The sequence below is a fragment of the Rhea pennata genome, chromosome 5 (genome assembly GCF_028389875.1).
Source record: "Rhea pennata isolate bPtePen1 chromosome 5, bPtePen1.pri, whole genome shotgun sequence".
Lineage (NCBI taxonomy): Eukaryota > Metazoa > Chordata > Aves > Rheiformes > Rheidae > Rhea > Rhea pennata.
Window position 1 is genome coordinate 42,431,142 of NC_084667.1, and position 20,916 is coordinate 42,452,057.

A 20,916-nucleotide genomic window follows, 5' to 3' on the forward strand; every position below is an offset into this window, starting at 1 on the left:
TTGCTATATCTATATAGCTAATGGAACAGTGAAACATTTAATGTGAAAAGGAAGTGACATGAAACATTAACTTTGAAACAAAACATTTCACCTTATTGAAGCAAGAAAGTTGATAGCGTATGTTAGCGTCATTAAACCTTGTTAAAATGACAGGGCTTCCCAAGAAATATCTCCGCCTTGATGGAGTCTCCTTTGAAATTCAACCTTGCTCTCACTTTTTTCCTAGCTACAGCATGAACCAGGCACCACCTGGAAGCCTGAGGTGAACTTTCCACACAAGATACTATCAGCTCTCCTGCCCTCTGCTCTACTATCTGCTGCTGCCAGACTTTCTCTTCCCCCAGTGCCCTGGCCAGTCCAGCAACCACTGCGGGAGCAGGAAGGTTTTAATGCAGCTGCCCTGCTCTGTTTTCACCCGGCTGCTTCTGTCACCATGCTGCTTGCTGTGTGTTACCTGTTTTATGCCATTTTCAGCTGACTTATAATCTGTGGGGCTCTTGTGGGTAGTTTAAGCTAAGCAGCAGGCTGTACCTGGGAATGGCAGGTTTGCGGTGGAGGGGCAACCTGCTGTTGCAAGCTCTGGACTCCCAGCTCTCTTTTTTTCCAAACACAGGCCCTTAAGATGATCAACCAGCAGGTTGTACTATGTGGAAGGCACAGCTTCCTGGTGAAAAAGTCCCTGAACTACAGCAAGATTTACCTCCACACTGCAAACTGCTAAACTAGCCTGCGCTGAGCTCCTAGCTCCTACAATTCATTGACTTTAATGTCTAAGGTAGGTCACTCGAACCCTGTCCATATACCTCCAGGTTACAATCTGTAGTGCACATGTAGCCTGAAGAAGCTACAGAATTTTGTTTAAATTTCTAGTTGCACTTAGTGCACCTGCATCCTGGTTACGTTTCAGTAAATAGAGCACTGCCTGACTTTTGGGGCAGCACCATGCCATTTATAATGATGGATTCTTATCAAGAACAACGGCAAAGTCCGCTCCAGATCTTCTCTTCCCACACTGAAGAGAGTTCAGTTCTGTGAGATGCTGAGTCTCTGGCTCCAGTCCAGCAGAACACTTAGGCCACTTAAATATGCCTTCAGTGACAGTGCTCGTACGCCTAAAGATGAACCTGCAATTTGATGGTTACACCAAGTCCTTAGCACAGCGTGTAATCTGTAACACCTAGAGCAGCATTAATACAAAATACTGTATTTGAACTCCCTCCTATTTAAGATTTTCAGACCTTCCATCCAAGTGCTAGTTCCCAGCTTTACCAGTATGAGAATAGATAAGTTACTGTTCTAAGAACTACGCTCAACAGTGACTTTTTCTTTTAATCTGCTTCTGTTTTTGCAATCTAGCTGGTTCCACAACCCAAAGAAAAAGCATCCATGCTGGACTTCCACAGCCACTGACCCTGCTAACAGGAGTGACAGGTAAGAAATAACCCAAGGCTCTGATTTTTGTTGCGTCCCTAGTATTTGATATACACTTCTCCACTAGATGTCATCAGCAGTTAATTTTCAAAAACCATCTTCACAAAAATATGTCAAGTTAAAGTGTGGGAATAGGAAGTAACATAGTGTAAGTTACAGAACAGGTTGTTGTGAGCCACACAGTCTTGCTACCAGCGGTACAATTCTCCTGTTATTGATGACTTATTAAACACAAGATGTGCATACTGACTCCAGGGAGTGGTTAGAGAAGGGGACAGCTACATCCTGGAAGTACTTCAGTCTTCTCAGAAAATTTTAATTTACTTTAAATTCACTTAGTTCACTATAACACAGAAAAATCCGACAGAGTAAAGCGTAAATCTGGCAAACTTCAGAGAAGGAGGAAAGAGGACTGACCTGTGAATCAGACCTCTAGAGCCTACTCCTGCGGCAGTCTCAAGGTACTGTAACGTATTTTTTGCATGCCTAATTTGTCCTCACCAGCATCACAAGCACTCAGTGGTTCCTATTCAATGGCTTTGCTCTAGGAAATGCTGAGACCTCTGGCCTCATAAATACAACCAATTTCTTACTAACCTGGCTTCTGGAAGTGGAGTCAAAGACGTCTCCTTATTGCAGCAGGAATTTTAATGTGCCTTCTAAAGAAAGGACTGCGTGGGACCTGCCATGCCAAAACCCATCGCTCCTGGGCTGCCCAGACCTGGGAGCACGTCTTGGGACATTTCTTCGTTATCCCTTTTTGCACTTGCTTACCTTATATTTTGATGTGACGCAGCAGATGGTCCGAGAATATTCAGGGCACAAGTCACTGCTCTCCAGCACAGACCTTGAGGACAAGTCACAGTGCTGGCACTGAGGGACTAGGTGGGTGCTGGGAGTACAGAGGGAGTGCAAGGAGGTGAACAAACCTTTGCTGGGAGGCTCTGTTTCATTCCTAATGCACCCCCATCTCTGTCCCAGCAACCTATGCCAGGCAGGGAGCGGTGCTCCCGACGGAGCAGTCCCAGACAATGTGGGACAGTAATTTTTGCTGCAGTCTGCACAGTGGAGCAGGGGTGGAGGAAGGGATGGGTGATCTTAACAGAAGTGAGAGTAGATATTTTATGCAACATCTGTATAAGAAGATACCTTGCTGTATATGCAATATCTTCTCAGCATTTTTGTGTCTTTGTGCGAACTTGCAGGTGCTTTCTGGTATAAGGCTGTCAATGCGAGAGCGAGGGGCTCCACAAGTGCAGCAGGGTAACATGACCAAGCAAGACATTAACCTGCCCAGGCCAGGATAATGAACTGGCAAGTGCAGCTGGCACTTGTGGGGGACTAAGCATGTTGGTGTATCCTGCACACCCAGTACCACGTTTAGGTGTACAAATCCACTGGCTTGGCTCCCCGCCACACACACTCATCTCATAAATCAAGGGGTCAGACAGCCCCATGGAGTCCTCAATATATACATTTTTCCTTTCCACAGAAGAATTTGGAGGACGTGTGATAGTGAATGACTTCTGCAAGCCAAATATATTTATCCACCAAGAATACTGCTGTATTTAGGGTGCTTGCAGGCCTAAAGCATAAGGTGCATAAGCCATAGGAAACGTTCAGGCCTTGGGGCTTTTTAAAAGCTGACTGGAGAGGAAAGCAGACCCTCTGATACAGATACCCTGACCTTACCCTGCACCAGTCCCAGCCAGTCTGCTGGGCCGGACACCAGTGGCTTCCCTGGCCATCAGTACAGCATGCATTCTGGTTTCACCCTAGTGTAAAGCAAGATTTGTCTCTAGTGAATCCTGCTGATTAACAGCTCATTCTCTTCCAGAAAAGACAATGTTTTACAAGCAAGCTGATAACTTTTAAACAGAATGTGCTTCCAGAGGACAGCCCTAGGAGTGCTTCTTCCTCTTGCATTCATTACCACCTACTAACTGTGACAAGCGAGTGTCAGATTTTTTAAGGCTTTAGCCAGTATAATATTCTCCAGGGCTCCTGTATGTTGGCAATCACAACCCAGGGCAACGTCACTCAGCAGGTTATCTGGAGAGAGTTGGACTTCTCAGAAAGCTTCCCTAGGGCCATAGCACATTCCTCCAATATTAACTATTCATGTCAGAGAAATGAGGTGCAAAGTCCCTTGCTGACATTGGGCTGGCACCACTCAGAGCTTGTGACCAAGATTTAAAATGACTGGCCACAAAAATGTGATCATGTTATACAGAGGGCCCTTGGAAACAGCTGCACGCGAGCGGGCGAGCAGGAACAGCGCCCTGGAGCTGGGGCCTGACCTCAGCAGGAAGCGAAGCCAAGCCCTCGGGCTCATAGAGGACTCTCGGGATGCTTGCATCTCCAGGGCAGCTGGAAAACGCAGTGTTTGATGTTTGGGACTTCCCTTCCTCACCTCTGGCCAAAGTGTGGCTAAAGAAACCATCGCAGCTACAAGAAGGCACCTCATGTACCATTTGGTCTACCTCACGGCGTCTATTTTCTAAGCCTTTGGATGACCAAAGATGCATTTCTTCTTTCCCTCCAAACCTTGTGAATAAAGCTGAAATGCAGGGAACTTTCCCCTTTCAGATAAAATCAGAATAGGCACCTAGAGCTCATCCAGGCCACTCCTGAAGAGCCAAATCTGAGCCACGCCAGCAGCATAGTGCTGCTATTCCACATTAGACCCTCCAGCTCAGCTCTCTGCGAGTGTCTTTTGATTCCATCTCCCGTTCCTAGGATGTGTGCAGCAGGCTACACTGCTGGGACAACGAAGGCAAAGGGCTGTGCAGTGCTCAGGGGATGAGGATGTGGTGTTGTGCAGCCCAGCTGTGACGGGGCCCAGCAGCACCCACAGCAGAGGAGGTCAAACTAACCTGTGTGGGGACAACAGGACCAGCAGTTCACAGGGCACAGCCTCCACAACTGCATCGACTTAAGAGATGCCTTATGCCAACCCCAGAATGGGAAGGGCAATAATGCTTTCAAAATTAAAAAAAAAAAAAAAGAAAAAAAAAGAAAAAGAATACATACATATATTTACACACTTAGTTGCTGATGAATATATGTATAATCTGTTTTTAAATCACACCAAGCCTTAGGAGATGGACAAGCCTTCAAGTCCTGGAATGAATTTACTTTTGGAGAGAGACAGCCCATCTCAACCACCTTTTGCTGATCAGAGCACAACACAGTGGGATTTCTATAGCCAGAGAACCCCACCAGAAGACACAAGCACTTCCCCTTTCCCTCCTCTCACCCCCCGGTTAAAAAAGAAAAAAGGCCTCAAGGGTGCCTTCAAAACAGCCAGAGAGTGACCTTATGATTTCTGAAAGCCTCTGTACCTGTCAGGCACTTTGGCAAACCCCAGACAGACCTGTAGCCCTTAATGCCACCCCGACAATCCTTCAATCTAATTCTGTGCAGCATCCCAGCAAGTATCCCTGGAAACCGGAGCACAACATCTCTTTGTTGACAAAGGACAAAGTTTTGTTACAGTCTTCCCGTATAAAGCAAATGGGCCAGGCCCGGGCTCTGAATCAATAAAACACGAAAGTGTAAACCTCAAAGGACAGGATACTGGTGAAAAAATATTTACATAGCCAAAAGGTCGATTAGCCCAGCTCTCAGGTATGCAAGCAGTTAAAAATCTCCCCCTGAGGCAGAAGCTTTATGTTCTTTTCCAGGGAGTGGGGAAAGAGGAGCAGGGCCTTTTAATCTACATAGCAGTAGGAGTGCATTAGTCATAAACATTGTAAAAAACTCTTTCTTATGAGGAGACCTGTCCAAATCACTAGTTTCCAACTCTACCAGTCTGGAAGATTTATAAATATATCTGGTAAATATGCAAACATATACCTCTGTTGTATAGGAAAAAAGAAACAGCATAGGGAGTGGAGTAAAATAATATTCTTGGCTTAAAACCAAGAATAACTACTAGAAGAGCTTGTGCTGGTAGCATTTCTGTTTTTACTACATATCATAGTCATTAAAAATTGCAAGCATTTATCAATTAATAGTCACAGAGACCCCATTTCAGGAAATTACTTAAGCATGCATTTAATTCCCATCCAGTTCAGTAGATCTCAAACTCATGAATAGAACATTTTTCTCACCTCAACAAAATCAAGACAATTATCTTAAAATAATGGAAATAAAAAATGTTCATTAGATTCTTTTTGGTTTTTATTACGTGAATCTTCAGCATACGCAGGAGTTGCAGCTTCAGCTGCAGCTTTTCCATGGGGCACAGATGTAAGAACGTGAACGGTTTCCATATATCCTCGTGGCTTGGGATCAGGTGTCAGGAGCAATGACGATGAAGAGGTTGTTGGCTGCTGAATCGCCTCCCTGAAAGCAGCCCCTGGCGTCACTGGATGATGTGTCCTTGTCCTCGACTGGTTTCTTCGCCTGCCTCTTTAGATGCCCTGGCTGCTCATTGCTTCTCCCTGCCCAAATTCAGTGGTGTCTCAGGTCAGCCAGCTCAGCTACTACTTTCAACAACCTGGGCCAGCAAATAGCTGCTCTTCAAACCATGCCTTGCGGTATTAAACTACTGATGAAATTAGGTTAATTTTACCTGAATTAAGCCAAGTGAGCAGCCATGTAGAAGCACCAGCTTCATCTGCGGGGCTTGAAAAAAACACAAAACCTTATGGAAATAACCACTTTTTTTTTCCAGGCAGCATGAGTAAACAGGGTCAAGTTATTAGTTGCCTGGAATTGCTTTAGCAAGGAGAAATAGTGCCACTTCAGTGAGGGCGTGGAGTAGTAGGAAACAAGAAGAGCATAGTAAACAGCTCCCAGACACACTGAAACCAAAGGGGGCCAATCCTTTAAATTACATTTACGTTAGCAAACACTTCATTAACATTTTGATGACCCCACATACATTCCTCAGTATCCAACTGCGCCCAAGCTATAAAATGTATTTGCAATTTGCTGGTAGCTGGCAATAGCATTTTGACACCCGCTATAGCTCAGGAACCGCTTGGCAGCATGCGGTTCACGACCAGGGGCCACACTCCAGCAGGCTCCTGGTTCCCCTCGTCCTGTGACGCCGGCGCAAACCCCATCAAAGCAGCAGCAACTCAAATTAAGGCAAATTCACTGTAGAAATGAGGCATATCTGATTAACAGACAGGGCAACAAGCCACAGGAAAAGGAAAACAAACAAACAAACAAACAAAAAAAAAAAAAAGCCAGCCTGCCAGAGGACTTCACATTACAGGTTGTCTCTCTCTCTCTCTCTCTCTCTCTCTTTTTTTTTAAAGCTAAAACAGGCCAACTGGCCTTAAGTGCGAGCTGCTGAGACCCAGAGGGGAGTTAGTGAATTGCCTCTTCAGGCCTTGTTCAGATCTGGTGAAGCAAATACCAAGTCTGAAAAGTGAGAGAAGTGATACCAGCATTGCCAAATAACCTGTCATGTTGCCCTGTAATAATAAAACATTAACTTCCTAGGTGGGTTTTCTGCAGAGCATAAGGCTTTTTGCCCTGTGGCTCCAGCCCAGCGCTAAACCAAGTGGACACAGCTACTGTCCTGAGGCACCAGCCCCGCACACGTCTGTGTCCCTGAGCAAAGTATAGCCTCACCGTCCCTCGCTTGAAGGAGCATCCGCAAAGCAATGGGAAGTTTCCTGGCTGGGCTTTTGGGACCATAAATTAGAAAGTGAAAATCCTCTCAAAGCTTGAGCTCGAAGAGCGCAATCCAGCGCCAAAGCAGTAGCGCTGGTGCATCTGACACTGGCCACGGCCACCGGCCAGATGCTCCGCACTTGGAAGAAGAGGAGGGAAGCACGCCTGACCCTGGCCTTCCTCCCTGGTGAAGAAATGTGCTCCCAACTTGCTGGCCTCAGTGGGAAGATCACTCCACCATGCACTGGCACGGGCTGCTCCTTTTCTAACATTCAGGCAGCCCCAAAGCCTAGGTTTAAGTTAGTGTTTTTTTCTGGAGGCCAAGAATAGCAAAAAGCTGCTGCCTTCTGCTGTCAGCCTCCTTCCTTCCGTGACATTGTAATAAGTTTGACCCTGAGGAGGATCTGGAGGGAAGTGCTGGCATGGTCTGGGATTTGACGTGATTTAATCTCCCATTAGCACTCCAGGAGGAGACACACACTCCATCTCCTCTGAGGCCACCTGCAGCCAGAGTTTTGGGGGTTTTGTCCAAAACCAAGATCCAGATCATCTGAATTCATTTCAGGTCACGTGCCTGATTCAAAGCTGACCCTCAGCTGAGCCCTCGGTTCCCCGAGAAGTATGATCTATACTGCAAGGCAAGCCTCAAATGCTGCAAGCGAAAGGCAGCAAACAACAGCCCCAAGGATCAGCGTTTCTGCTTAAATAATAATGCCGCTGAACCTGGCCCTGCGTCGCCAGCTCTGCTTGTGCTTTGTTGTTCTCTGAGAAAAAAAAACATGCCTGCAAAGAGCAGCCAGCCGCCACTAAGTGCCTTGGCAGTGCTGGTAAGAGCATATCCACTCCCTTGTTTTCCCTCCCCTGGGATTCAGAGACAGCAGCAGTGGGATCAGCCAGTGCTGCTCCTGCTGGCGCCTGGCTCCTGTGGAGCTCCTCTCCCAGCCCTCACGTTACCCTCCCTGCTGTCTTGTGCTAACAGTAAGAAAGAGAGAATAAAGCTGCAAGGGGAGGTTGAGACGTCGTAATTACAGCCAGAGAGCTACCCACAGATCGAGGGAGAGCTCTCAGTGACACTCACACTGTCTCCCTTCCCTGCAGCTGCCCCTGCAGCCAGGACCCCTCTGCACAGCCAGGGACTGTGGCCACAGGCAGGAGGAGCAGCCACAAAATTTCCATTTACATGCACATATCCTGGATGTAAACTAAAACCCACAGCCACACCGCAGCAAACAAGGAAAAAGAGGAGACATGCTTCTGAGGAGGCGTTTGGATTTTTTCTCCGCCAGTTTTCCGTAGTAGCCTCAGCTGCTGTCTGCCAGAGCACTAGGGAGCACTCCTGGACATCTACCTGGATTCATAACTCAGGTTACTGAGCACCTAATAAAATCCCTTTAAATGCTTATCCAGCACGGCAAACATCTACTTTGCCCATTGAGATGCTTTCTGCTGAATGGAGGAAGGACAGCCATGCAGGGTTTCACTTGCACCACAAGGAACAATCAGAAGAAAGCACAAAAATAAGCAAATTGTGAAAAGCTCTGGCTTAGGCACTTTGGAGTTTGCCATGTAGATCTCAGAGCAGCCAAGGCACAAAATGAACTTTCTTCCTGTTCATTTGTTGTTGTGGCTGAAATGGATTTTGGAAAGCTCATTGCTTGGGCTTAATGGGTATCCCCATGGAGCATGGGCTCCATAGGTAGTGGATGCCAGGCTCTTTTGTGCATGCTAAGCACACAAGACAGCCCAGTGGGCACGTAGCCTGGACCTTTGGGGCTTATTTTTACCAAAAATCCAAAGCACAGTGGTGAAGAGGTCACCTCTGCATTGAGAGAAGGATGCCAAGGGTGGATGAGCTGGTGCAAGTCCTCCCTGTGCTAGACCACAATGTAACCTGCTGCTCTTGCCCTCTTCTCCCATCCTGTCTGTCCCCTGTGATGCTTGGGATCTCCCACATTCCACTGCACCCTGAAGGCTCTCCATAAAGTATAAAAAACTCTGACCTAGCTTTTTTCCAAGGAAAAAAATCCCAAGCTGGCCAAGCTGCTCCTGGTATCAACAAGTCTGCAGCAAAGCTATGCACTGCACCTTGCCTGTGAATCTGCTCCTTTGCTTCCAGGCAGACCAGCATGGTAAGTACTGCTGCAAATGGAGGCAAAGCTGAAGCAGGGGAGATGCAAAAGAGAAGACAGTGCATGATTCACAACACTGCTATTAGAGTTTCCTCTCCCCCAGTATAGCAACCCCCTGGGTAGAGCCACTGGGACGCACTTGGAAGCTGTGTTTGCTATTGCTAGCTTCTAAATATGTCCCATGTTTGCCAGTCACTAGGAATAGATCCTGCTGAGCGCGCCTAACGCCACAGAAAATCCTTGTATGTACCCTCCTGGGTGCAGAAATTGCAGTGCGCTGCCAGGCAGCTCTGCCAGTTCCAGACACTGCAGCCAAGTGCCTGCCCTTGCAGCCATGTACTTCAGACAGTGACATTGCTGGTTTCCAAAATAAACACTTCAGGGCTGTTCCCAAAGGCATGGCCAAGGTGCTGCAGGGTAGGGAACAGTCCAGCTTCCCAATGCCATGTGTCCCCACACAGCCTGTCAGCATTGCATGCGGCTCCTCATCTGCGATGCCTGCTGCCAATCTGCATATCTTTGTCCTTTACCATCTGCTTTCTGGCTTTTTCACTTAACATGACTAAGGCATCTCCCCTTGACATAACCAAATCAGATTTTCCAAACAGTTTTGCAAACTGTAGAGATAGGTGATGCCAGCCGGTGTTGCACAAACTTCTTCAGGCACTTGGAACTGGTCTGCTTTGAGTATTTCTTTTCGAGGTGGGCCATCATGCTGTCTGTTGAAACTGTGCTCTGTTAGACCTTCTTCTTGCCTTGATTGATCTGATTTTTTTCAAAAGAAATTGGCCTCCACTAGACCTAGAGTCTACCCACTTTTGCCATTATCCGATAACTCTGAAAGTTGATCTCACCACCGAAGACTCTCCTGATGGATCATATACAGAATCAGATCGGATAAGAAGGTAGAGTCAGCATATGCAATGTCCACGCACATGAATAGAGCTATCATACATCTACATTTATCACACATTTTCCTATATATATATATCTTTCTCTCTCTCTCCTTTTTTTTTTTTTTTTTTTTTTTAATGCAGCAGAAATCCAATCCTGGCAGAACCTGAGGTTCATTTATCTCAGATTTTGGGTAATCCACAGTCTGGGCAGGGCAACGTCTTTGAACAGGGTGCCAAGAACCTGGAAATGCTGAATGTGCCTGCTTGAACAGATGCACACAAACATTTCTCTGCAAAAACCCTGGAAAAAGATGGGCTGACATTCTGCATGGATGTATATTTGTGCCAAAGCTCCTACTGTATCTTCGCTATTTTAGAATAATAGCAAATAATAAAAGATTTGAATAATTTCTACTGAAATAAAAAAAAAAAAGTTCTTGGAAAAGTGCAAATGGGGTGAATTCGTCTTTAAAGGAAGAGCGAGCATGTTTGGCCAGTGCTGCTCTCGTGAGAAGGAGGTAAACCGTCGGAAAGCTGTGACAGTCTGCAAATCTAGGAGGTCTTTATAAAAACCGGCACCTCTGTAAGGCTGGCAGAGTAATTCCTGAGGACAGTTCCTCCATCAAACACCTGGGCCGTGTTGGTGTCCATCCACAGGCACCCTCCTCCTGGCAGGTAGATGTCCCTCCACGTTTGCCCTTTTTCAGTTATCGGGGCAACCAGGACCTGCAGTTGAGAAGAGAAGCGCTTCCAGCACATGTAGGATTACCTGAAGGCAACCACGAGCAACTACAAAGAAACAAGGACTGAAATTCTGAAATAAGAAAACTTAGGAAACTTGGCATTTCCTACACAAAAAAAACCCCTGTTTCCAGGCAAGTCGAACAGGATAGAGCAGATGTAGGCAGCACAATCACAGTCAGTAACTGTGCCTGGTGCGGCGGTTGGGATGGGGCTGGCACAGGATGCCCTTTATGGCAGCTCCATCAGGCTAGACAGGACAGATGAAAGTTATATTAAACTCGAGGAAAGACTGCCATGCCCACATCACGTAGCAAATTCATGGCAGATTTGGGAATTTCTCTTTGCTCCCATGAGCCTGCAATGCAGATGTCTCAGTGTCACCATTTAAAATCAGTTAGTCCTATATATATAGTCTTGCAAGAAGTCAGGCAGAAACTTGTCTTTCAATTAGAAAAACCCATTGCTAAGGATGAGAGAAGAGCCCCCATTTCCTTCAGCAGGCTTTAGCCCTAGGCTGCCAGAGGAGAGGGCTTCAAAACTGGAAAAATAGACAGCAAAGAGGAAAGAGGCCAAGAATGGGTAACTCCCATGCCAACATACAGCTGGCCCTGCTTGCCCAGCAGCTCGCCAGCACTCGTGCACCGAGCTGCTGTCCTATCTATGTGCTAACTGAGGCAGCATGTCCTGCTCCCTCCTCTCCTTCCCTTCTGCTTCCTGCTGCTGTCTGTCTGGCTTAACCTTCTCTTCCCAGCTCCCCTCGCTTGGAGAAAGATCCAAGTTTAACTTGCTCAGATTAATTTGTTGGTATGGGTCTCATAAACTCTATGGGAAAATCTTGCACTCAAGGGATGTATTCCCATTTGATTTATTCTTCTTTGGACACAAGGGGAGGCTCCTGGAAAGCAGTGACACAGAGCAAAGCACCTAGCTCCTTTTGAGATCCAAGGCATTTAGCTGCCCAATATCCTCAAATATTTTTCAAAACACCTCTTTTTTTTTTTTTTTTTTTTTTAATTTAATTTATAGGAGAAGAGCACTTCTAAATTGCTGAAGTTGCCAAGTTGACAGAGGGGTCCTGAGGTGTTTTCCTCCCCACTACTGCAAGGTAAAAAAGCAGTTTCTACAATTTTGAGAATATTATTCCCACTAAGTTATTTCACTTCAGAAACTGAATGAGCTTTTCAGGACCCTAAATGAAGAATTTTGCAAGAAAATCATAGCCATTTTTTAAAGAAAAAGAAAAACAGTTGCTTTGGCTAAAGCCATTTGGACCTTGGAGGTTTGAATTGTATTTGTGCAGAACTAGGTGTGTGTCATGATTAAGGAAGCGATGGCAAGAGGAAAAAAAATGTAGGAAAGCCACTACAGGAAGAAAACACCTGGAAAGAGAAACCAGGGTAGGCCGTCTGTGGATCAGTGAACCCCTGGTTACTGGTGCAAGGGATGCTGCTGTTATTTGGCTCACACTGTGGCGCGGTCTTTGGCTCTCATAGTGTATCTAAAGCTCATATTTGGCAGTGGTGCTTGGCTTTTCCCTGCCTCTTGCGGCCGCCTTTTTTTTTGCCAGCCAGACATCACTGCCGAGCAGCGAGGCATGGAGATTTTCTTTCCTCATAAGAGAGATGCTTGATAGAGGTCAACCCTCTGGAAATTTGCTGGTGAGCAATGCCAGAATATTAAATTCCAGCTACATTAAATCCAGTTTTAAGGCCTGGTAATCCTAGTAATGGATCAAAATGCCCCAGCCGCTGCAGCCCTACCGCCTCCCAAAAGCACTTGTATAAACCTGAAGAGGGATTCATTCCAAAAAATTTCATTCCTGATCAGGCATTGCTGTTCCTTTTGCTCCAGAAGAACAAGTGAGCTGTTTGCCAGACTCACTTCTTGCTTCATCAGAACTGCTTGGCCCAGCAATACTTCAATAGTGAACACCGCGCTTGACTGTATTTGGGAAGCTTTCAGGCAAACCCCAGCTTTTAAATCCCATTAAGGAGGTCTGAAGCTGCTTCAACCTCTGTTCTGGAGTTTGCGCTGTCTCGAGCAAGAATCTTGCCTCGCTAATGCAGCCCACATTTCTGTGCTGGCACTGTCCAATTCAATTGCATTGAGGGTTTTCAACTTGAGCAATTTTGGGGAAGGACATAAGTTTTAGCTTGTTTGTAATTATAATTAATATCACAATGAGAGCCAAAATTCCAGGCTCTTCTTCCAGTAGAAAACTTCAGAGCAAAGCTACTCAGTAAACAACATATTCCATAGCAAACCTTGGTTTGCAAGCAGGATTGTTATTCCCAAGCCTGAGCCAGCTGTGGCAGCAATGGGGTAGAGGGAGGAAAGCCTAGTGCAACATCTGTCTGCATTTGCCAACTCAGCAACACAAACTACTCTTGCATCAAAACAAGGATGAGTTCCTGATGAACCTGTGCCAGGTATCTCAATAATATTTCTCACCTCATCTCCAATGAGGAATTCATCCTCTATCGTGAAGGCAGCTGGATCCATGGGACTGAGCCACCACACGGGCCGGAAGATGGGATATCCCCACGCCACCCAGTCCTGGCTGTATTTTATGATGAGCGGAGCAACAAAGTCCCGGTGCCTCCGGATGCATTGCCTAGTGAGATTCAGAACCTGCAGGGAAAGTCACAACACGTTCCTGCATCCAATAGATAGCAAAACGAACAAAAAGAAAAAGAAATACTATACATATATACATACATACATACATATATATATATATATATATATATATATATATATACACACACGTATATACATGTGTGTATCTTTGCAGGAAGGGACAAAAGCCTAAACCACTGAATTGTAACATCCCGATAAAGTCGTGCCAGACAACGCGGGGCAAGCAGGCTTGGTACAGTGGGTAATGCCTATATATGACCCACAGGGTCAAGGGATAGCTACTAGCAGGCAACATACGCCTTTAACCAGAGCAATGAAGTCTTTTACTGTCGGCAGAGAGTCTTTGTCTTCTATTCCCCATTTTGAATTTTTAAGATTCGCTCTCCCCTTCAGCAGTTTTAAGGGCAACATCCTCACAAAATGCCGCCAGCATCCTTTCATTAAAAAAATAAATAAATCTACAGTGTACGTATTAATTCTTTAATAAAACTTTAATTAAAGAAAAAAGTCTCCAGTTTGCTTTCAGCACCAAAAGGGAATTAGGTACCTGTGTGAAGACAGCTGTAGTTTCCACAGGTGATTCTATTCCCAAGCACCAAACTGTGCAGAGCAGCCAGGCACAAGCTGGGAAAGCTTGCAGTACCCAGCAATTTGGATCAAACATCAGAGTGAGAGCATACAAAGGTCTGACTTCATGGGTAGCCATACACCCTGGCATGCCTGGAGGTATTCCTGCACCACCAGCAAGAATTGGGCAGACATTTAGGCAATGATGTGCCCTAAATACAGCTCTCAGGGACTTTTCACAGATTTTAGGAGACTAACTGCAAAAGCTGAGTTGGCTGCAAAATGCACAAGGGGCTCCTCAGCTGCAGCAACGAAGCTCTGACCAGCTGCAACCCAAAGCAGGTGCTCTGCACTGGCCATGGGTCCCACTGCACTCCGCCAGAGCCGATAGGCGCCAGGCAAGCTGCAGGAAAGTGGGGACATACCCAGGCGTCACAGCAGGCCCACGGCGGTGTGCTGAAGGACATCACAGGCAGGAACGTCACGATCTGCAGCCACCGCACGTACAGCTCTTGGTCTACCGGTAGCTCGCTGGCCAGGGTCCCTCCTGCCGGGGACAGGCGAGCCGAGATCCGCTTGCAAGAGGCGCCCAATTCCCCACCCTGGTTCCTTCCTTGCACCCAAATAGCAGATGCCAATTAAAAATCTGTCTGTTTTAGGATAATGGATATGTGCTGGGGACAGCACCTCAGGGGACAGCTCCTAAATCCTAGTAGTATATTGCAAAAAAGGGGTTGCAGCAATTGCTAAGGAAGCAAGCTTTGCACGTGCGCTTTCTCTTTTCAGAGGTGTGTGGTGCTGTAGTGACACCAGAGGCTGCCACCAGTGTGAATAGCAGCAACTTCCAATTTCCCTCTGAAATACCAGACAGAGGCTTAGAAGGGAAAAAGAAAAATAAAAAACCCCACCAAGTAATGGGTCTAGATTTGATTTAAACCACTACCAAAAAACCCTGAGGCTAGAGTTTCCCTAGAAAGGCTCCGAAAGGAACCAATGGGTTCAAAATTTATTAGGAGGGTCTGAGAGGGACGCGCGACTGAGTAAGGCTTGTTTTCTAAGGAAAGCGGGCTAAAAATAGAGGCCAAGTTCAAAACTGCTCAACCACCCCCTGTTTGCAGGGTTGCTTTGCTGGCTGCCAACCTCTGATTGCTGGCCCTCTGCCGCAAACTGAGTATTTGTGGGGAGTTTTAAATAATACTGTCACCTCCGAGAAGAGGCTCAGGGGGGAAATGAGCCACTTGGCCCTGATTAAGGAATTGTTTTTGAGCTTTTAAAATGTTCTTATTTAAGGATCTTGAGCTTTGGGGTAGAAATACAAACTCAGATTAGCGCTGCTGCCATGTTAGGCGTGTATTCTTCTCACTACCAGGAAAGATCTGGTACTGGAAAATGCCCATAGGCTTTCCAGAGAATCCCAAAACACCTCAGCAATCACTCGCCTCTTTAAGCATTTGGAAGCATTTCAGGCTTTGAAGACCTCAAATTTGTGCCCTAGCATGAGCCTCCTTATTTTATTCATTTTTCAGCTGGAGTTTCTTTAGGCCCACCACTGACACGTGAGTATGAAAAGCTGCCTATTAAAACTCGTGACTTTTTTCTTTTCTTTTTCTCCATTCCTCAGTTAATCCGTGCTTCGTGTCAAGAGGTGCCACGAGAAGTTCTTACCTACTGCGTCGGGGAGGAAGAAGTTGTAGCCCAGGAGGCTGTAGTGCAGCGCGGCAGGGATGAGCCCCTTCAAGCCGGCGTGGCTCCAGTCTGAGCGCAGCGGGCTCATCCGCACAAAGAGCGGCAGGTGACTCGACCTGGGAGGCGCAAGTGCGAGTCTTTGGACTGGGCTCTCATATATAAACAAGGGGCAGGGAGGCCTCCTAGGAATAGTACTTTTCTAGATTTAAGTGCATTAAAAAGGCATCTGGGGTCCCTAATAAATCTTCTTTAAGCTGCTCCTGACCCTCGGCTGCCAAGAAGTCCCTGCTTGTGCTTTGACTCCTTGCAGTGGGTACTCCAGCTGCGGCCACACTCTGGCAAAGGCTGCCTCCGAAGTGGCATGAAAGCAGTGCTGCGTTTTCCCACAACTATTAATTAACCCTGCTGCGGGTTATGCAAGGATAAAAACCAAGCAAACTGCATTTCTTTGCTGTCACGAGCAATTACCAACATGGGGATTTGTCCAAGACTCTAGAATTCACACTCTTCCTGCAAGAGCTGCAGTTATCTGAAGATTGCACTGGAAAGGTGACAACACCCAGATGCATCTTTATGCTCTAAAACATAACAATTTAAAATTATATAATATTATTATAATAAAATAACAATAAAAAAAAAATCTCCTAAAAAAGAAGGGGGCATATGAGAACAACCCTGCCCCAGGACTGCCCACCCACTGCTTCCCCGGGTCCTGAGAGGGGTCCCTCAGCCTCTTCCCACCCAAGGATTCACCTGGCGCCAGCAGTGATGATGGTGGCATTGCCCAGTGCCACGGCCATGGCGGCGAGTGCCCCAGCGTAGTGATCACCCTCCAGCTCGGTGGGCGGCTGGACACCCTGCTCAAAGTAGGCGTTGCCTTCGGCACCTTCAAGCACTGCGTGTTCGGCGCCCAGCACCTGCTGCAAGTGCCTGGCTCGTGCCAGGAACCAACTCACCGCAGCCTCACTGGTCGTGTTGAGGCGGGTGGAAAGCTGCCCTTTCCAATGGGTGAGCAGCGGGACCTGCGGCAGAGGATGGAAGTATTTAGACCATGTGTTAATGTATAGCCTTCATCCCGGTGATGCAACTTGGCTCTCTAGCAGCCAGTCCCAGGCACTTCTAAATCTCAGCACCCTATTCGAGCGTGCTGTATAATTTACTCTCAGCCGTGGGGTGGCCCATGGAGCCAAGGGCCCTGTCTAAACCAGCACTGCTATTATTTAACTTTTAACATTGTAGAGAAAACAAGGGTCCATCAGGAGGCAGACTGGGTAACACCACCAAGACGGACCAGGGGAGGAGGGTTTAGGTAGGGAACTGCCAAGGTCAAGCCACCAAGACGTGGCTGCGCTTTGCACGAGCACATGCAAAGTGAGTGCCAGTATTTCAGCACCGCTGACTAGTGATGGAGCACACAGGAAAATACAAAAAATTTTGATTTCTTCTGACTTCAGGCCGAAGAGCTTGTGCCATGGCATGAGCAGCAGCGTAGTGGCTGGGGCAGCGCTTCATACCGAGCCCTCGGGGTGCAAGCGCAAGCTCAGCCAGTAGCTCAACGTGTCGTTCTGCAGGGACCTCAGGAACAGTGGCGAGGCGATGCTGGTGTATGGGGACAAAGTTATGGAGAGCTTCATGGGCTTGATCATGGAAAGGTCCCAGGCATGTTTTGCACTGCGTCGCTTCCTTCCCTCCATGAGCACACTCTGTTGGTCCTGCAGGGGAGAAAGGCAGAGTGGAGAAAAAAATCGACCGTGTCTGCCACAAAACCCACCAGCGTGCATTTGCATCTAAAAATTCCTTGCCTGGTGATTGCCACCTCCGTTGCCCTCCCACACTCCTCCTCAGCCCAGAGGTGAAACCCCATGGCGTGCCGACACCACGGCCAAAGGACAGGTGTCAGTGCTGCGGCTCAGGATCAAAGCCGGGCCGGCTGCGGGCAGGGCGAGACGTACCGTGTCAGCAAGGGCGGCAGTGCAGCGCTCGCCCAGGGCCAAGAGTCCTTCCTTGAGACGGTGCCGCTGCAGTCGGTTGGAGAAGGCTCTCAGGCCCCGCTTGATTTTAGTGGCCGAGCCCCCGGGGCCGTGGTACTGCCAGATGGGCAACCTGCGTCGTGGAGAAGGCAGGGTGGGAATGGGGGGGGTTAACATCCACGCTGGCCCTCTGGCCGCACTAGGGCAAGGCAAGCTCAGCGACGAACCAAGGGGGCTAGGAAACTGGGTTTCAAGCCCCACTGGGGGCGGTGGGGGAGCCAGCCTTACCCCAGCAGGGCTGCGTGGGGCGGGCGCCGGGGCCGCAGGGTGAGCCGGCTGCCCGCGTGCCGGTGGGCCGCGGCGACGTCCGCGCTGGCACACAGCCGGTAGCGCAGGGCTGGCACGGGGCTGCCGGGGGGGCTCTCGAGGCAGAAGTGCCTGTTGCTCTCCACCGAGAGGAAGAGGGGCATGTCGGGCGCCACCATCACTGTCACACCTTGGGGGGGCAAGAAAAAGGGGGGGGGTAGAAGTGCATTGCGGTGATTTCCCAGCTCTTCTCCCGCACCGCAAAGGCTCCTGAGGATGAAATCGCCCCCAGCCACGAAGGCAATCACTGCTGCTGCGCGCAGTCGCTATTTGCCTCTCCACCTTAGTATGAAAGTGGGCAGGAACGAGGCGAGCCGTGGGTGCCGGAGCCAGCTCGGTGGGACAGGACAGCTTGTTTGGCCTGTTCCTCGTGAGCCCACTCATGTGATTTCGCCGCACCAGCTCCCCCGCCGCCGCCACGCTAATCTGCTCCCCGTGATGGGCTTGCATCTCCTGCGTAGGGGTGCAAACCCAGTCTGCGCCTGGCGGGCTTTGCAGTCTGGCTGCTGTTTGATCCCGGTTGTAACTCAAGGCTCACAGCATGCAAAACCCCGGGCGAAGGGCTTTTGTTCCCCCTCCCCCCCCCCGCCTTCGGAAATGAGGTTTGTTCCAGCTCTTGTCGGAGCCGAGAGCAGACAGACCCGTATCCCCGCGCCTCCTCTCCTGCATCCCAGTTCAGGGGCAGCATCATGTTGTCAGACGCTGGGGTAAAAAAAAGCTACAGGAAAATTCAAGCCATTCGGCTGTGGGGTGAGAAACAGCTGGTAGGGCTCGCAGGACTGCATTGAACCCAGGGATTGCATCGAACCCAGGAACTGCATCAGAGCAGCATCTTCAGGGAAGCAGGCAGAAACCCCAGAATAATCCAAGTAGCCCAAGCGCCATTTATGCGCCAGTGGCAATAGGAAATCAGGGAATAAAGGAAGCAGTCACCTGTCGATCCCAAAAAGTATCCCTCCAGCACGGGCCCGTAGCCACCAGGGTTTCGGCTGAAGTCGCTGATAACGAAGGGCTGTGGCTCGGCATCCACATCGTTCAGCAGCCAGCGTGGGGCGCGGACGCCGGCGCCACCGTACCAGGAGACATTCGCCATGGAGAAGCAATCCTGCAGCCGAAGAGAGCATTGTGAGCCTCCCTGTGCCCCCAGCTGCCCCTCACGCTGTGGATTTTATTTAAAATTATCAAGCAGTGTGAAAAGAGGGGAAAAGGGAGGAGAAAAAAATAATCCTAACAAAAGTCGAGAGCACAGTTTATGCACTTGGCTTACCTTTAAGACCACAAAAGTCTTAATTTTGTAATTTTAAGCTACTTTTGCTTCCTTTTGCCCTTATGCCTGAGTTCAACATGCAGCCGGATGGAGGAAAATGAGAGTCTCGTCACAGGGATAATAAAAAAAAATACGTGCCTTCAAAATTAGTTTCTTACTTAAAAAAAAAAAAAAAAAAGGCAAACACAGAATACCCCTAAGTGCCCCACAGTTGTAGACAGATGGAACTTAAAAACAAAGAAAATCCACATGAAGCACCCTGACATCGCAGCAGGCCTTATCCTGAGCCGAGCAGCCCCAGGCAGAGCGGAAAATGCTTCCGAAGGGCAAAATGCAGAGCTTTTCTCGCTCCTCTGCCCCCGAGTTCCCGGACCGTCAAGCTGTGACAAGGGGGCGACAGCTTCGCAGCGCTCCTTTCTGCCAGCGAGGCAGGAAGAGGTTAAGTCTCCCCGAGGGCCGGGGAAAGGAGAGCTGAATTATTAAAGTGGAAAGCTTCGAGGCGCGGAAGAGCTGGGCCAGGTTTCAGCTCAGCTGTTCGCACCAGCTAGGGGGAAGAAGAAGGGGGGGAAAAAAAAGAAAGAAAGAAGAAAAAGCAGCCCCCTCCCCCCAAGACTTCTTCATCTTTCTCTGAATCAGGCACATTCTGCCAGCCGCTGTCACCGTCCGTGGGCAATTTTTGGCCGACGAGTAAAAAAAAATTCCTCGGGCGCCCCGTCCCGTTCCCTCCCCTGCAGCCCAGTGAGCATCCCGACGGCATCCAACTGCTTCGGTATTTTTTCTGCTCCCCGCCTCGGCATTGCTGGTAGCGGCCCTGCTCCCCCCCACCGAGGAGGCAGACCGGAGGCTGCGGGCGCCAAACCCCCGTAAATCTCAGCGTGCTGAGCAGCCGCATCGTGTCTGCGGCCAGAAAAAAAAGCTCTTTGCCGGCTCTCCTGCCCCCCCCCCCCCAGGCCCCTCGAAGCCTGGATCCATTGCACCTAAACGCGAGCGCGTGCGGGGCGCCTCTCCCCTCGCCGTTACCTTCAGCACGGCGCCGGGCCGCAGCGGGGTCCAGGCGAGGCCGTAGCACTCGGCGGCGCCGGGCGCCTCCTCCTCCTCCTCCTCGAGGGACACGTGCAGTTCGGCCGCCTCGTCCCAGGCGCCGCAGAAGCGGCTGCCGTCGGGGCGGCAGCGGTCGAGGGGCGGCGGCAGCCCGGCGGCGGCGCCGGCGGCCGGGGCCACGGCGGCCAGCGGGCGCCCGGCCCCGCGGCGCAGCAGCAGCAGGGCGCCGGCGCGGCGCTCCCAGGCCAGGCCGGCCGCGGGGCCCCGCAGCAGCCAGGCCCGCCGCGGCGTCTCCGCCGCCTGCCACGACACCACGCCGATGGTCAGGGCGAAGAAGACGGCCACGCCGAGGCAGGCCACGGCCCCGCGCCACGGCTCGCGCGGCTCCGTCGAGGCCGGCTCCCACAGCGGCGGCGGCGGCTGGCCCAGGGGCCTGGCGGGCGCCGGCGGCATGGCGCTCCGGGCGCCGCGCTCGCCTCCCGCCTCGCTGCCGGCCGGGGCCGCGCGCCGCAGCAAAACCGAGGACCGCTCCGCCTCAGATTACT

At 49.5% G+C, this 20,916-nt stretch overlaps 1 protein-coding gene across 1 annotated transcript; it reads right to left on the reverse strand.

Annotated features, from left to right (window-relative positions):
• Positions 1-10,642: 10,642 nt before the first annotated feature.
• On the reverse strand, positions 10,643-20,824 carry LOC134140786 (SITS-binding protein-like). The gene is made up of 10 exons (XM_062576360.1): positions 20,351-20,824; positions 18,997-19,168; positions 17,986-18,193; positions 17,680-17,830; positions 17,242-17,439; positions 16,481-16,749; positions 15,707-15,843; positions 14,467-14,588; positions 13,286-13,465; positions 10,643-10,816 (listed from the first exon to the last, which is right to left on the reverse strand). The coding sequence occupies exons 1-10, from the start codon at positions 20,822-20,824 to the stop codon at positions 10,643-10,645; spliced, it is 2,085 nt and encodes a 694-aa protein (XP_062432344.1).
• Positions 20,825-20,916: the final 92 nt, after the last annotated feature.

Coding starts and splice junctions, on each gene's coding strand:
- LOC134140786 (XM_062576360.1), bottom strand. CDS start 20,824: ATGCCGCCGGCGCCCGCCAGGCCCCTGGGCCAGCCGCCGCCGCCGCTG. Junction 19,169..20,350: donor GGCCCGGCGCCGTGCTGAAG/GTAACGGCGAGG, acceptor CTTCGGCTGCAG/GATTGCTTCTCCATGGCGAA. Junction 18,194..18,996: donor ATACTTTTTGGGATCGACAG/GTGACTGCTTCC, acceptor TGCCCCCCCAAG/GTGTGACAGTGATGGTGGCG.